The following is a 17,392-nucleotide window of genomic DNA, read 5'->3' as shown; positions in this document are numbered from 1 at the left end:
TTACTGATCCAGCAAAGGATATGAAAGAGCAGTCAGACAGGTGGGAAGAGAAACAGGAGGAAGCAATCACAAAACCCCAGAGGAGAAGGGTGGTCAACAGTGTCACATGGTGCAGAGAAGTCAAGAAGGATGAAGATTAGGATAAGACCATTACAATTATCAGTGAAAAAGTCACTGACAATTTTGGTAAAATTAAGTGTCATCCTGTCGATGAGACTTTTTCTGGGTCATTTAGCTGCTAGTGCATTCTCCCTGAGGTTATCTTGTTTCTGCTATGTGTTTTATATGTACTTACATATGAATATATATATTTTTTTAAATAAGCTATTGGGGTTAAGTAACTTGCTCAAGGTTACACGGCCAGTTATTTCTGGGTGTGGTGCTAAGTATCAGAGCCCAGATTCAATCCCAGGTTATTCCAACTCTGGGGCCGGTGCTCTTACTCATTGAGCCACCTGGCCGCCCCTTATATGAATATATTTCAGCTGAACTGTAAGTTTGAAACCCAGATTGCAGTGTTTAGAAGACAATGAGAAGAATAATAGCTATTTCAAGGAATTTAATTGAGAAGAAAAGGATACATACAGGACAATAGCTATTGGTGATGGTAGAATCTAGTGAGAATCTTTAATATTGAGGAACACTTAGGTGTGTATAGGCAGCAGAGAAGACGCAGTAGAGAAGATGGAAGGTTAAATGGAGGGGGCATGATAGCAGGGGCAGTCTGCTGGAGAAGGTAGGAGGGAATGGGATCAAGGATCATGTAAAAGGGTTGTCCTTGGAGAGGAGAAGGGCTCTAAATCAAAGACTGGAATAAAAGAGGGGATCATAGGGATGACCTCAAGTGTAGCAGAATGGTATCTTCTGAGAGAGCAAAGGAAATATCTTTCAGTTTATAGATGAATTTTACCCATAGTAACACTGTCCATATTCATAAGAATCCATAAGAAGTTTTTCACTTCTTAGATTCCCCCACCTCCTTTTTTTTCCTGGAAAGTTGTTGTCTGAAGGTGAGATGAAAACACCTCCAAGTCATCTAGTTTCTGGTCCCTGGAATTTCATGAAAGCTACAATCCAGGCTTCTTTGGGTAATATTATTCTCACTTCATCAGCAGTGGAGAGACAGCTAGGCATAATGGATAGAAGCCTGAATGTGGAGTCAGAAAATACTTGGGTTTAAATCCTGCCCATTACACCTACAAGTTTTTGACCATGGGCAAATTTATTTTTCTCTTTAAACCTTCAGGCAACTTGTATAAACAATTGCCCAAGACTATGAATTATAGCTGGATTTTGATTTGGATCAGTGGAGGAAATTTTCACCTTGGGAGATCCTGCCCTAATAACATCATAGGTGTTTGACTTACTCATGTGTATCCATAGAATTGGGTGAGCATTATGTCTCAGATACATATTCCAAAAAGATAACACACCTCCTTATTATACAATTCAGGTCTACAAGGCTTCTGGATTCTTCATTGGGGGACCAGCAAGTAGACACATGGTATGGGGAAAATGTTATTACGTTTGGTATCAGAGGACCCATGTTTTAATCCCAGCTTTCGTGGAAAAATTAACATTTAAACTGAGCTTTAATGGATGGTTAGGAATTCAAAAGGTGAACTGACCAGAGAGAATTCTGTAGGTGAACTGGGCAGAGAGCATTCTACACATAGGGAACAGTATGAGTAAAGGCATCAAAGCATGGAGGGAAGTGTGTTTGGGTACTCCATTTTTGCTAGAATGTCTGGAAGGTAAAGATGGGGTAAAGCTAGAAAGATAGGGTGTCCAAGATCATAGAGGACCATGAATGCCAGGCAAAAGTATTGGAAATAGGGGCTGAGAGGGAAGAGTCAAGGATGACCCTGAGATTTTGAATGTGGGTGACTTGGATGGGCAGTTTGTAGAAGGACCAGACTTGGGAGAGAAGAGTCCCTCATTGCTTCTCAGAGTCATCATCAGCACAATGTAAAGTTCATTTCAATAAATATTTGCCTTTTATATGCAAGGGGCATTTCCTAATCTCAGTTTATTAAAAAAAAACAAACCCATATCCATGTGACCTTGGGCAAGTCTCTTAACCCCAATTACCCCTCCAAAAAAGCAAAAATAAAATAAAATATATTCTTAAAAAAAAATAAAAGAAAAAGAAAACATATACTCAGTCTCTATATCCAATCAGTTGTCAGACCTCATTAGTTTTACTTCCACCATATCACTCATCAGTTATCTCTTTTTTTTTTTTTAAACTAATCCAGCTATTGCCCTAGTTCAGTTTCTGATTTTCACTTGCCTGGATTATTCTAATAACTTCCTAATCAGTTCCTTTTCTTCCAGTCTCTCGACCTTCCAGTCAATCTTCTATATATATGTTCCAGAATTAATCTTCTTGAGATATCTGACTACTTCACTTCCCTTCTTAAAAAGTCTTTAATGAATCCTAGGATTTTCTCTAGGATAAAGTGCAGGTCCATCGGTAAGGCATTTAAAGCAGGCTACATTCTGGTTCAAAGAGGAAATACATTTTCAGAAACTATTAGGAGCAATTGTAGTCCAACAAAAGCAAAGATTTAATTGAAATGGATGACTGTTTGCACAAATATGATATACTCTTTTTAAAAAAAATTTAGAAAACAGAGTCTAAACAACCCAGTTTCAGAAATTGAACAAGTAACAAATGAACTTAAAAAGGGGTTAAAAATTCCTTGCTCAGATAAATTTTAAAATGAATTCTGTTGAACATTAAAAAAAAAAAAGTCTGTGTGTATACACACCCCCCCCCCCCCACCCCTACATACATCCTTATTCCCTAAAGTCAGGTCAACAAGCATTTATTAAGTTCCTAGTAACTGGACTCTGACATTGTGCTAGACAATCAGAAAGATAGTCCCTGCCCTCAGGAACTTATATTCTCATGAGAGAAAAAAAGCCCAGTAAAAAATGTAAAAGGGAAGGGGAGGAGAGGAGTCCAAGAAGCCTCTTGGAGATGCCTGGGCCTCCTCCTTAAAATGGAGGTTCTGGGAAGAACCAGCCAATCAAAGGAGGAGGTTGCTGGAACAAAAAGTACTTCCAATGTAAGACATCCAACAGTGTATTGAAGTTTCCAGAGTAAAGAGCTTTTTTTTGAAAAATAGGGAAGAAAGGCATATTTTGTTTGATTCATTTATAAAGATCATAGTGGTTTTGAAGAGAGAAAATAGAGACCAATAATACTAGTAAGTATTAATACAAAATATTAAATATTAGCAAAATGGTTGTAGCACAGCATTACAAATTTTTTTGTAACCTTGAGCAAGTTACTTCACCCCAGTTGCTTAGGGGTGGCCAGGTGGTGCAGTGAGTAAGAGCACCGGCCCCAGAGTTGGGATGACCTGGGATCGAATCCGGGCTCTGATACTTAGCACCACACCCAGAAATAACTGACCGTGTAACTTTGAGGAAGTTACTTAACCCCAATTGCTTAAAAATAAAAAAAAAAATTAAAAAAAAATTAAATCTGGTATGACTAAGACACCTTCCCTAGGATTTCTTTTCATTAATTCTCTTGATATTCTGAACCTTTTGTTTTTCCAAATGAATTTTGTTACTATTTTTCTAGCTCTATAAAATAAGGTTTTGATAGATTGATTGGTATGGCACTAAATATGTAATTTAATTTAGGTAAAATTTTCATTTTTATTATATTAGCTCAATTTAGCCTTCAGCAGCAGATGTTTTTCCAATTAGTTAGATCTGACTTTCTTTGTGTGAGAAGTGTTTTGTAACTGTTTTCATATAGGACTTGGGTTTTTTTTGGCAGGTTGATTCCCAAGTATTTTATAATGTCTGTAGTAACTTTAAATGGAATTTCTCTATCTTTTGCTTTTGGATTTCATTAAAAATATATAGGAATGGGGGGGCGGCTAGGTGGTGCAGTGAATAGATCACTGGCCCTGTAGTCAGGAGGACCTGAGTTCAAATCCAGCCTCAGACACTTACACACATACACACACACACACACACACACACAAAACTAGCCGTGTGACCTTGGGCAAGTCACTTAACCCCAGTTGCCTTCCAAAAAGCAAAAAACAAAAACAAAACAAAACAAAACAAATCTCTAGGAATGCCGAGGATTTATGTGGGTTTATTTTATATCCTGCAACTTTTCCAAATTTATTTATTGTCTCAAGTAGTTTTTTACTTGATTCTCTAGGATTCTTTAAGTATATCATCATATCATCTGCAAAGAGTGATAGCTTACTCTCTTCTTTGCCTAATTTGATTCCTTTAATTTCTTTTTCTTCTCTAATTGCTACTACTAACATTTCTAGTATCAGGTTGAATAAAAGGGGCAATAGTTTCACCCCTGATTTTATTGGAAATGCTTCTAGCTTATCCCTATTACATATAATATTTGCTGATGGTTTTAGATAGATGCTACTTATTATTTTAAGGAAGACTCCATTTATTTCTATACTTTCTAGTGTTTTTAATAGGAATGGGTGTTATATTTTGTCAAAAGCCTTTTCTGCATCTATTGAGATAATCATGGTTTCTGCTAGTTTTGTTGTTGATGTGATCAATTATACTGATAGTTTTCCTAATATTGAACCGTCTTTGTATTCCTGGAATAAATGCTACCTGATCAAAGTGTATTATTCTTACGATAAGTTGCTATAGTCTTTTGGCTAATATTTTATTTAAAATTTTTGCATTTATATTCATGAGGGAAATTGGTCTATAATTTTCTTTCTCTGTTTTGTCTCTTCATGATTTAGGTATCAGTACCATATTTGTGTCATAAAAAGAATTTGGTAGGACTCCTTCTCCAATTTTCCCAAATCGTTTGGAAAGTATTGGGATCATTTGTTCTTTAAATGTTTGATAAATTTTGCTGGTAAATCCATCTGGCCCTGGAGATTTTTTCCTAAGGAGTTCATTGATGACTTGTTCAGTTTCTTTTCCTGAGATGGGGTTATTTAAATAATTTACTTCCTTTTCAGTTCATCTAGGCAACTTATATTTTTGTAAACATTCATCCACTTCACTAAGATGGTCAAATTTATGTGCATACAATTGGGCAAAATAATTCTTAATTATTTTTTTAAAATTTCTTCTTCTTTGGAGTTAGATTCATCCTTTTCATTTTTGATACTTGTAATTTGGTTTTCTTCTTTTTTATCATATTGACTAAAGGTATATCAATTTTATTGTTTTTTTTTCATAAAACCAGCTTAGTTTTATTTATTAATTCAGTAGTTTTCTTAATTTCAATTTTATTAATCCCTCCTTTGGTTTTCATTATTTCTAATTTAGTATTTAATTAGGGATTTCCAATTTGTTTTTTTCTAGCTTTTTCAGTTGCATGCCCAATTTGTGGACCTCCATTTTCTCTATTTTTTTCATGTATGCAATCAGGGATATAAAACTTCCCCTAAGAACTGCTTTTGCTGCATCCCGCAAGTTTTGGTATGTTGTCTCATTATTGTCATTCTCTTGAATGAAGTTACCGATTGTTTCTATAATTTCTTGTTTGACCCACTCATTCGTTAGGATTAAATTATTTAGTTTCCAACTAGTTTTTAGTCTATCTTTCCATGGCCCTTTATTACATATAACTTTTATTGCATCATGATCTGAGAAGGATGCACTTAATATTTCTGCACTGAATTGTGAGGTTTTTATACCTTAGTACACGGTCAGTTTTTGTGTATGTGCCATGTACCGCTGAGAAGGTATATTCCTTTTTATCCCCATTCAATTTTCTCCAGAGGTCTATCATATTTACCCTCTCTAAAATTCTATTTGCCTCCTTAACTTCTTTCTTGTTTATTTGAAGTTAGATTTATCAAGTTCAGAGAGGGTGAGATTGAGGTCCCCCACTAGTATAGTTTGCTATCTATTTCTTCCTCTAATTCCCTTGAATTCTCCTCTAGGAATTTGGATGCTATACTGCTTGGTGCATATATGTTAAGTAATGATATTGCTTCATTCTCAATGGTGCCTTTTAGCAGGATATAGTTTCCTTCATTATCTATTAGATCTATTTCTGCTTTTGCTTTATCTGAGATAAGGATTGCTAACCTTGCTTTTTTTACTTTAGCTGAAGCATAACATTCTATTCCAGCCTTTTACCTTTACCCTGTGCATATCCCCTTATTTCAAATGTGTTCTTTGTAGACAGCGTTTTGTAGGATTATGGTTTTTAATCCAATTCTCCTATCTGCCTCTGTTTTATGGGAGAGTTCATCCCATTCACATTTATGATTATTATCTGTTTCTTTCCCTTCATCCTATTCCCTCCCTTGTTTATGCTTTTATTTCTTCCTTCTCCCTTTCCCTCCTTAAGAGTTTTCCTTTTGACTACTGCCTCCCTCAGTATTCCCTCCCTATGCACCACTTCCCTCCCTTTACCTACCCTTCCCCCTTACTACTATTTCCTTTCCTTCTAACTGCCTCCCTTTTTTCCTCCTTACCTCTCCTACTGCCTGTAGGGCACAATGGATTTTTATACTTAATGGAGTGTTATTCCCTCCTTGAACCCAAACTAATGAGAGTAAATTTCTTACTGTGCTCCTCTCCCTCCTTTGCCTCTACTATAATGAGTTTTTGTGTCTTTTCATGTTAGAATCCTAAACTTAACTGTTTATGTTACTCCCTCTTTGAGCCAAAACCAATGAGAGTAAAGTTCATATAATGTTCATCTCCCTCTCTTCTTTCCTCTACTGTAGTAGGTTTTTATGGCTCTCCATGTGCCATAATTTACCTTTTTCTGCCTCCTCCTTTCCTTTTCTCCCATTACGATCAATCCCTTTTCACCCCTTAATAAGGTTTTTTTATCATCAGATTAGTTCACTTTTACCCACACCATCTATCTATCTATATATCCCTTTTAAATGTTACAATAATTATATAAATCTAAATATTGATATGTGTCAGCTTCCCATATAGGGATGTAAACAGTTTGCTCTTATTGAATCACAAGTGTGTGTGTGTGTGTGTTTCTTGTTTACCTTTTTATGTCTGTCTTAAGTCTTGCATTTGGAGATCAAATTTTCCATTGAGCTCCGACTTTTTCATCAGGAAAGTCTGGAAGTCCCTTATTTCATTGAATAAACATCTCCTTGCCTGAAAGATTATGCTCAGTTTTGCTGGGTATTTGATCCTTGGTTGCAGTCCAAGCTTTTTTGCCTTATGAAATATCATATTCCAATCTCTCTGATCTTTTAATGTAGAAACTGCTAGGTCCTTTGTGATCCTGACTGTAGTTCCACGATATTTGAGTTGTTTCTTTCTGGCTGCTTGCAGTATTTTCTCCTTGACCTTATAATTCTGGAATTTGGCTACTACATTTCTTGGAGTTTTCAATTTGGGATCTTTTTCAGGAGGTCTGGTGTATTCTTTCAATAATTATTTTACTCTTTGATTCTAGGACCTTAGACAGTTTTCTTTGATAATTTCTTGGAGGATGTTGTCCAGGCTGTTTTTTTCATCATGGCTTTCCGGTAGACCAGTAATTCGTAGATTATTTCTCCTGGATCTGTTCTCCAGGTCAGTTGTTTTTCCAAAGAGATATTTTACATTTTCTTCTAATTTTTCAATCTTTATGTTTTGTTTGACTAATTCTTGATGCATCTGTAGCGGCAAGCACCCCAGCGTCTCCAGGGTGTCTGCCAGTACAGGTTCTTGGATCTGCTTTGATAAAGGAAAGCAACTCAAAATGGGTTAACAAGCTCACTTTAATCAGTCAGACATATATCGTTTACCTTGTTCAGGGGAAAAAGGTCAGCACCCCGAACTTCAAAGTATACAGGCAGAATTATCAAGACAGAAACAGATCAAGTAGACAGCTTTCCAAACTGTCCAGCCATTACATCCATACCCAATCAACATCTGGGTTTTTCAAAGCTGGCGGGGGGCCCTGGACAACGGCTTTCCAGAATACAGATCAAATCACAGAACACTTCTCAAAGTGAGCCCCCAAAACAAAGCTACACATCAGGGCTTATATAGCCTTCTCCTGGCTCAGAGAATGTAACAACCTTATTGACTCACTGGCCAATCAAGAAGTATCTACTGAAAAACAAGCCTCCCACCCCAGGCTTCAGGTGCACTTTAGCCTAGGGGCAGGGAAGATCTTCCAAATTTGCATTCCCATTACAGCATCATAAAGTCATTAGCTTTGACTTGACTGATTCTAATTTTTAGTGAATTATTTTTCCCTGTTAGATTTTGAAGCTCCTTTTCCACATGTTCAGATTTTATTTTTAGGGAAGTATTTTCTCCAGTCAGATTTTGAACCTCCTGTCCCAGTTCACAAATTTTACTTTTTAAGGATTTGTTTTTTTCAGTGAGATTTTTTTCCACTTTGGCCAATGTAATTTTGAAAGAATTGATTGATTTATCTTCTACCTCTCTAATCTGGCTTTTAAAATCTTTCTTGAGCTCTTCCAAGAATGCTTTTTGGGCTTGAGACCAATTCATATTTCCTTCTGTGGTCTCAGGTGTGGATATAGAGTTGATGGTGTCTCCTGAAAGTGGTTCCTTTCATTCACAATGATAGGATCCAGTCATCTTTGGTTGCTTCCAGCCCATTGTGATGTCCTATTTCCTGGCTTTTAAAGTAGATTTCTGCTTCTGGGGCACAGAGGGTTCTGACCCACGCTTTTCAAGCTGGGAGCTAGGGGGCCTGATTGTTGACTTTGTGTACTCTAGCCTCTGGGAGTCTAGACTGAGGCCAAGGTCGGGAATCTCAATATTTCCCCTGGGTTACACTGAGGCTCACAGAGTATGGTGTAGAGGAGGGGTGGTCTGGCCACATCAGGTTTCTGATTCTGCCCCTGAGCTACAGCTCAGGCAGGCTCAGCAGCTGGTGGCCTGCCATGCTGGTGTCTGCAGATTTCTTTGATTGTGTTAAGGCACACTTGGGCTTCTGGTGTTAGTGCTTGCTGGCTCCACCCCCTTGGGCTTCTGGATCTTCTGCTGGTTAGCTGAGATGGGGCTTATTGGAATGCCTCCCACTCTTCACTTCAGACTTCGAATAGCCTTAGTCATACCCTTCTTCTAGGACTCCCAAGCCTGCCACTGCTTCCACTATTTTAGTATTTTATACTGAGGCAATAATCTCTGGGTTTTCAGGATCAGAGTGGGGGATTAGAGCATCTGGGGTTTACTCTGCCATCTTAGCTCCCAGAAGTTCAGGTAGGTGATTTTTAAACATCCAGGCTGTGGGCTGATAGGCCCAAGAGAAGCTGCTGCTGGGGCTCGCTCTCACTCCACTGTGGTTTGGTTTCAGGTCCGAGCTGGTGCAGCCTGCACACTCCATGTTCCCCCTGCCCAGTCCTACATACACACTTTCCTTTACTGGGAATCTGCCACACTCCGTCTCCCAATGGATTCTGTCACTCTAAAATCCGCTTAGATTCACTCTTTAGAGGTTACTGATGGAATTCATGGAGGAGCTCAGATGAGTTCCTGCTTCTACCCTACCATCTTGGCTCCACCTCCCCTAACTGCATATTGTTTTTTTCAAATATCATAGCAGCCCTGGAGTGAAGAAATTGAGTGGTGGTGATTGTTATTAACTTAAGCAATTTGCCCAATCATTACATTATCTCTGATTACTTTTGTTTTCTCTAGATCTATAATTTCATTTTTGGTTGGGAACTCCTGGTGCAGAAATTCCTTTTTCTAATGTTAATCAGCAATAAAACTGCCATTTGCAATATTCATAAGCTTCCTGAGTCACTGAAAGATTAAAAACTTGTTCATGGTAACAGCCCATCTGTTTCAGAGGTAGCACTTGAACCCAGCATTCCTGACTCTAAGGGTAGTTCTATCCATGTGCCACTCTACCTCTTACTGTGGCCTGTGAAAGAGTAATTGAAGAAACAAATTTGAGCTTTGGGGCATTTCAATTTATTAAGCAATCCATGCCAATTTCATAACAAATTGTAATCAGGCCTTCCTCAGGTTGGCATTGGATCCCAAATACAGGGGGAGACAGATTTTATGCACTAAAAGATGACAATAAGCAGGATAAAAAATAGGATGTATTATTAAGTAATCTTATTTCTAATTGGAAGAAAGATTAGGGGCTTTCTGTATTGGGAGGGGGAGACCAAACATGTGCAATTCCCTGGAGTAAGAAAAAGAGGTGTTTCACTTCCTCAGAATGTCTGTATTTGATCAGAGGAACATGGAAATGGTAACTGGTTGATCAGTCCAAGGCTAGTTTTCAGATAAGACATATGGGTTGCTTGAGATGTATAATTGTGAGAAAACTCCTTGTATTAATCTTTGGATCTAACTGGGTTTCTGGTCAGCATAACCTTGGTCCTTAGTTAAAGGTCTCTAAGCAGCAGGTGGAGGTGGTTCAGTTTCCCAGCCACACAGTGTGATGAAGTTTTCTCGGAATTCTCATAATTGAATAACATTTTCTTATAAGAAAGAAATTGGGCTAGACCCATAACTCAATAGAAAAGGAACTGAGCTAGATCCAGAATTGAGTCACAAGATGGAGTCAGTCAGTATGCTTTACTCAATTCCCACAATTCCGTTATAATCCTGCTGTACTATGTATCTCTATCTGTCTGTCTGTCTATCTGTCTGTCTCTGTCTGTCTGTCTGTCTAGCTAGCTAGCTACACAAAGACATATTTGTATGTGTATTGCAAGGTTCTGGTTGTATTTTTAGAGGAAAAACATTGAAATTTTTCATAATCTCTAGAAGTAGTAATTGAAATTGTAACAAGTTTAATATGAAGAATAAATTGAATTTCCCCTATAATTTTCACAACAGGAAATAAAGTCTTTACTTTCACTTTTTGGAGGTCGATTCAGCAGCCATCAGGAAATTCATGGAAAAGTAAGTTGAGAGTTTATCTTATGCACAAGACTATGTATAGTATATATTAATGCTATCTAGCCTTTTACTGGAAGAAACTATGTTTTCTTGGGAGCACTTCATTTATGTTTGTGAGAGCATTTTGAAATTTTTGGCATTTTTAGATGATAAGGTATATTTTGAAAAAAACCATCTTACAGTTTTGAAAACTTTAGTATAGACCAGGAGTTCTTAAGCTTTTTTGTGTCCTGGACCCTTTTGGCAATCTAATGAAACCTATGGACCACTTCTCAGAATATTATTTTTACTTAAATTCATAAAATGTATAGGATTATGAATAAAACTAACTATATTGAAATGGAGTTATCAAAATAATTGAAAAAAAAAAACACAAGATCATGGACCCCAGATTAAGAACCCTTGGTAAATACCAAAAAATTCCTTCTCTTTTTACTCCTGGACTTATTTTCACTTAATTTTCCATTTTTTATAGAAGACATTGAAGATAATTCTATCTTCTATTGATTTACTATGATTTAAAGAACTAGAATGAATATTAACTACTGGACTGCAAACTTCTTTTTACAATTTATTTTTAAATTTAATGTATGCTATTATTTAAGAAAGTAAAGTAATAATACACACAATAGCTGTGTGATACTGGGCAAGTCACGTAACCCTGTTTGCCTCAGTTTCTTCATCTGTAAAATGAGCTAGAGAAGGAAATGGCAACCACTCCAGTATCTCTGTCAAGCAAACCTCAGATGGGATCACAAAGAGATGGACATGATTGAACAACAACAAATATTTAATGACTTAAAACTTTATTGCAATATTTCATGGATCCATAATTTGTAGAGATTTCTTCTACCATTGCACAGTAAAGGTTTTCCAAGCATTTGTCACCAGTATTTGTGTGAGATGCTGTGACTGAGGGCAGTCTTTCTGAACTTAAATAGGATAATCCTTCAGTGACAGAAGTAAATTCTGTCACTAGTTCTGATGAGGTGCCAGAAATGTTGAGGGAGAAACCCATAGGGATACAGGGATTCTGAGACCAGAGTTCCCAGGGCAAGGTTGCCTGGAATTGAATTCTTGGACTTAAGCATTCTTTAAGTCAAGGTGGCAAAGAGTTACGGTTACGCTATACAGTGTACAAGAGTTCTTAGGGAACCCACAACCTTAGAGAGGTACGGTTAAAATTTATATAGGCTAAACTATGATAAAATATATGCCAAATATGCTAACTAGGTGAGTCAGTTCTTAAAGGAACATGCACTTTTAATATCTACTGCACAGGTATTTTACCCAGAGTTCATTGGGAAATAACCCAAGGGGGGGGGGGGGGAGCGCTACAGAGAAGTGTGGTTTTAGACCTGAAATGTCACTAAGTCAACTAACTGTCAGGGCTGACTGAGAAATACCCAGGCTACCCCCATCAATGTCTTGTTAAACAAGATAAACTTAAGGGAGTATACATATGGCTAAGTCTAGGACACATATGATAGGTCAGTGAGTAGTAAATATCTTTATAACATAGCCAGTTCAGCCAGTACACAGCTGGTTCAAACTACTAAATTCTATTGGTACAGCTGGCTGCTGTATCAGGAAGAGAGAGATGTATTTTGTTAGGGCATGCTGCCCTTGAATTGGAGAGAAACTGCTTGAGACAGTGTTTTGAGGCTAGGGAGAAATGTGATTTTGGAACTGAGGTTCAGGCACAGGCACCCAAGCACTCCATCAATTCCATTCCTGAAACTTTTTCAGATTGGTTGGTCTTGCTAAAGTGTGCATTCTACTGGCATGCTTTTCTAGAATACAGGGCCAACTCCATGCCCCAGTGAAGCAACAGGGTGGGATATTGTTGGAGGATCAGTGCTTTAAGGGAAATTAAATGTAGCAAAGTTCAAAGTAAAATTGTACATATAAAAAAATGGCAAATGATATGTCATTTAAATGCTTTCCTGAGAGGTAGCATGGTACATATATATAAATATGTATATATGGATTAAAAAATATTTATATATATGTATATATATATAAATGGAGTGCTGCATTTGGAATCAGGGAGACCTGGTTTTCAAATTCTGCCTCAAAAATTTGTTTGTTACATTTAACATTATTTGGGCTGACTGGCCACTGCTGCCCGATTATAGTTGGCTATTCATTCTAGAGAGGTCAAGTTTGGTGTTGGTTGTTTTGCTCCTTATAGACACCATGGAGTAGGCTTTCGTGTTTTCCTCATAAAAGTATCAAATGAGAACTTCTCTTTTTCTTCAGTACCAAAAAGCCACATAGAGCCAAATTATCTTACTGTTTTTATTGTTTCTGTTTCAGTCTCCATTTTGGATTCTTAGCATTCCCTCAGAAGATATTGCCAGAAATTTAATGAAACGGACAGTATGTGCAAAGTAAGAGCACCTCTGAAAAGGTGTAATTTTCTTTCGTTTTTGTACCCGCCTACGATGTCCTCTGGGTAATTATAGGCAATCCCTGCTTTTTTTTTTTTTTTTTGGAACAGTGCTTTCCTGGAAAATAGTTTTAAACAGAAGGAAGAAATAGATAATATTTTTATTCCATAGGCTGTATGAGTAGTAGCTACCTGCTGTCATAGCTAGATGGTGTTGTGCATGAAAAAGGCAAGTTTATTGGGATGAGAAGGGAATAGTCTGTAGAAGGTAGATAGTCAGATCCTGAAGCTGATAAATGAATGGATAAAGTTGGCAAAAAAAGTAAAATAATGTTGAATGAGCACATCAGCAAAGTACAAGTAAGGGAAAAGTGGGAACTGCCTGAATATATATTTGTTCTGCCAACTTTATTTGTTAGGGAAATTAATACCTAAGTCAAAGCTAATTCTTTGTTTACAAGAATTTTCAGTAGTAAAATACTCAGCAAGCCAAGTTGTATTGTCTTACCATTAATTAACAGGGTAGTGGTATAACTACTTGTACAGCTAATGTAAATGCTATTATATATAATTATTTTCACAGATTATTTTGCTAAAGGAATAACTTTATTTTAAAAATTTAACAGTATTTAAGTATTAATAAGTATAAAATAACAACTTATTTACAACAGAAGGATCAACTCAGTGGTGCAGTGGATAGGCCCAGAGACAGAAGGAATCATCTTCCTCAGTTCAAACCCGACTTTAGACACTTGCTAGCAGTGTGACCCTGGGCAAATCACTTAACTCTCTTTGCCTGAGTTCCTCATCTGTAAAATGAGCTGGAGAAGGAAATGGTAAAGCACTATAGTATATTTGCCAAGAAAACTGCAAATGAGGTTACAAAGAGTTGGACATAACTGAAAAAATGATTGAACAACAACAAAAATGTTTAATGGACTACAGTTTCTTAAGCCAGAGTATCATATAACCTTTTGAAACTTGAACATTTTGTGATATTCTTAAGGTTTTGGGGGGAATATTTCAGCATACTGCTCATATTTCTCTTTGGCCTAGAATTAATACTATTTAGCTTTGTAAGGTGAATATATCTTTAGAGACTATGTCTAATTTCAAATCTAGTGGATTTCTCATATATATAATGTGAAATGCATTTACTTTTAAGTCTTAAAGTATCATATATATTATTTTTGTTATTGTGTACAAATGCTGTGATACTGAATGGTATTCATATAAAGTACTGAAACCTCCAAAGCTAGTCTTTTTGACATGTTTTTGTTAGAAAACTGTCTTTCCTGAACTAGTCATTTTTGTTTAATATGTCATATTACTATGAACATATTTCTCCAATAAAATTACTTTGTAAGTTGTCATTATTTAAATATCAAATATTCTAAAGCCATATGATTTGCTAGGTATGAATTTTTCCTGTTCTGGGGCTGAGAAGTCTTAGACATAACATGTGGTGCATATTGGGACATGGATGTGTAATTGTGTGACAGAACGTGCATTCTTAGTATCAGATTTGTCATCTACCTTACATTTTTCTGTGGTGAATCTGAAATTTCGGGGAATGGATTTAAAAAACATCTTTCTCTGTTAACCAGATTTCATGTACTGCTATTATCAGTCACATTTTAGATCTTTTTATTCTTTACATTGTAATTATGTGAAGTAATAATTCTGTTACTTGGTAATTTTGAGGAACAAAGTCTTTCACAGAAATTATTTCATATTACCAGATGAGTGAGGTGCTATTATTATCTAGCCCTTTTCTCAATAAGTTGAATGGAAAAGGGAAGTATTAGCTTCATAAGTGAGCTCTGTGTGTGTGTGTGTATACACATACATACATATGTATATGCACTTTTTCCCTTAATATTCAGACTTTATTGGAACCTTTTAAAAAAATGTCAAGTTTTTGAAAATATATGATATGCTTTTCAGTGTTTGTAAAAACAGCTAATATGACATAGTTTGCTCCTTAGTAATTCAGGGTCATCATCATAATCATGAGTTATTGTGTTATATTGTGATATAGGGGTTATAGATCTGTGTAAAACTATTTGCTGAATAACCTCAGAATAGCCTCAGTTTCTTTGAGTCTTTTGTCAGCTGTATATATTTTTCTTTCTTCTTTTACTCTTATCACTTTTTCTTGCTATTTTCCTGTACCTGTATATTTAGTTATCCACCTTTCCTTTATATTTTGAATCTTTTAATTTGTGATAGCCCTGAAAACCAGATAACCAAACTTCTTAGAAAAGGATAAACAACACACACACACACGTCCAGCCTCAGACACTTAACACTTACTAGCCGTGTGACTTTGGGCAAGTCACTTAGCCCCAAAGCCCTGCCTTCCCGCCTACAAAAAGCAAAAAAAAAAAAAAAATTAGTGAAGCAAATAAATTTTCATTCATGGACTTAATAATATCTTTTTTTTCATAATTATTTGTATATCTTAGAGGGAAAATGGACCTTAGTGATCATCTTGTCCAACCCTTTTGCTTTAAAGATGAGGAAAGTGAGGTTTGAAAGCACTGAGCACTTTGCCCAAGGACTGCTCAGAGATGATTTTTGCTTACTTACTGGCTCTCAATGAAATTCTAGATACTTAAAGTTAGCATTTAAGTGAGAAGTTATTGTGTCTCCTTCCAAAATAAGTTCGATAGAAGAAGCAGCACTGATATTCAAGGTGTTTTGTTGCATATACATGTAAAAATCTTTGAGAAGTTACTGAATTAAGCTAAAGGTAAAGTAATAGTTTTTGGTTTATGTTCAGTTCTGTTTTGCAATAACTCCTAAGCTTTTATTGTTGTGAGTATGATAATCTTTTCCAAAATATCCAAACATTTTGCAAACTTCTCATATAGGTATACTATTCGTATTCACTGATTGAAAAATAAAATGTGAGAAAATGGCAATACTTGGTGAACAGGTTAGTTCATACACATTTGAGACTCAAAGATTTGCAACCAATGGTTTGGACTTCTTATAGAACTATTTAGAAGTTATAGTTTATTCAGGAGTTAGGACCTTTTGAAACCACTGACAGTGAAACACTGCCCTGAAACTGCCTTTTCTTTTTCAGAATTAATTCAGGTTTCAGTTACTGTTCAGATAATTGAACTTAGTAATCAAATGACAAACCTTTTAGTTGATTACCTTTTGCTTTGTGAGGTTGAAATCCTTTTTCCATCTTGAACTGGATTAACAAGTGCCTTTTGAAGACCAATCCTTTTCAAAAGCTTTAGTGATATAGTTTTAAAAAATAAGTAATAGCTTTTAATAAATAAGTAAAACTTTTCTTTATTAAGGTGGTCTATGTACACCATTGAACAGACATTAGGTTTATGTCTAAATATGGTAATGTTAAGGCTCATTTGTGAAAAATCGCCCTGAATGAGGAAAAAAGTCTCTTTAGAGCAGATTCTTTATTTCATATTGTTGAATTTTCTGATAGAATTCTTAGTGATGTTGACGACTCATGCAGAGAAGATGAACACTGCACAAATGTAAGAGATTATTATTATTATTATTATTATTAAAGAAGGAGCCCACTGTAGTATAAAAGGAAGGGCACTTTGAGTTGGAAGGCCTGGGTTTGGGTTGATGCCTCCATGCTGTGTGACCATGGGCATGTCAGTTAACCCACTCTAGCCCTCAAATGTTCTCATTTGTAAAATATTGATAGTAACACCTGCTTTGCCAACTTCATAGGATTGTTCTAGAGTTCACAAGATCATAGATTTAAAGCTATAAGGGGTCTTAGAACCCATGTAGTATAAATCCCTTGTTTTCCAGATGAGGAGATTCTGGCCCAGAGGTTAATGTCTTGCTGAAAGTCATACAGCTAGTAAGAATTTGATTTGAACCCATGTCCTTCTTTCTATAGTATTATATGTGAAAAAAATTTTGTAAACAGCAAAGTGCTCTACAAATATAGTATTGTGAAATGGGAGGTCTTCCCAAAACAACATTTGGGCTGTTCAGGAGAAGGAATTTTTTAAGTTGCCATTTTCTTTTGCATTAAAACAATTGCATATGTAGTTTTTGAGTTGGACCTATGATTTCCTTGGGGAATTCCTTCTACAAGTGTGGTTTGGAACCTGTTCTGCATCTTGAGTCTTAGAAAATTACTTGGGACATGTT

At 36.3% G+C, this 17,392-nt stretch overlaps 1 protein-coding gene across 4 annotated transcripts in view; it reads left to right on the top strand.

Annotated features, from left to right (window-relative positions):
• TRMT11 (tRNA methyltransferase 11 homolog) overlaps positions 1-17,392 on the top strand; it is a 68,999-nt gene that overhangs the window by 3,219 nt on the left and 48,388 nt on the right. For 3 of the 4 annotated variants that reach the window (XM_069077461.1, XM_069077460.1, XM_069077459.1), the window contains exons 2-3: positions 10,783-10,848; positions 13,165-13,238. The exons of the other annotated variant lie outside the window; for it this stretch is intronic. In XM_069077461.1, coding sequence (XP_068933562.1) covers positions 10,783-10,848; positions 13,165-13,238 — 140 coding nt within the window. The remainder of the gene's footprint in view (positions 1-10,782; positions 10,849-13,164; positions 13,239-17,392) is intronic. 4 annotated transcript variants of the gene reach the window in all.

The sequence above is a fragment of the Petaurus breviceps genome, unplaced genomic scaffold (assembly GCF_028583685.1).
Source record: "Petaurus breviceps papuanus isolate PSGF00001 unplaced genomic scaffold, PetGlider_PUasm1.0 90977, whole genome shotgun sequence".
Classification (NCBI taxonomy): Eukaryota; Metazoa; Chordata; class Mammalia; order Diprotodontia; family Petauridae; genus Petaurus; species Petaurus breviceps.
Note: the sequence above shows the minus strand (reverse complement) of the source record. Positions and strands in the feature narration are given on the sequence as shown.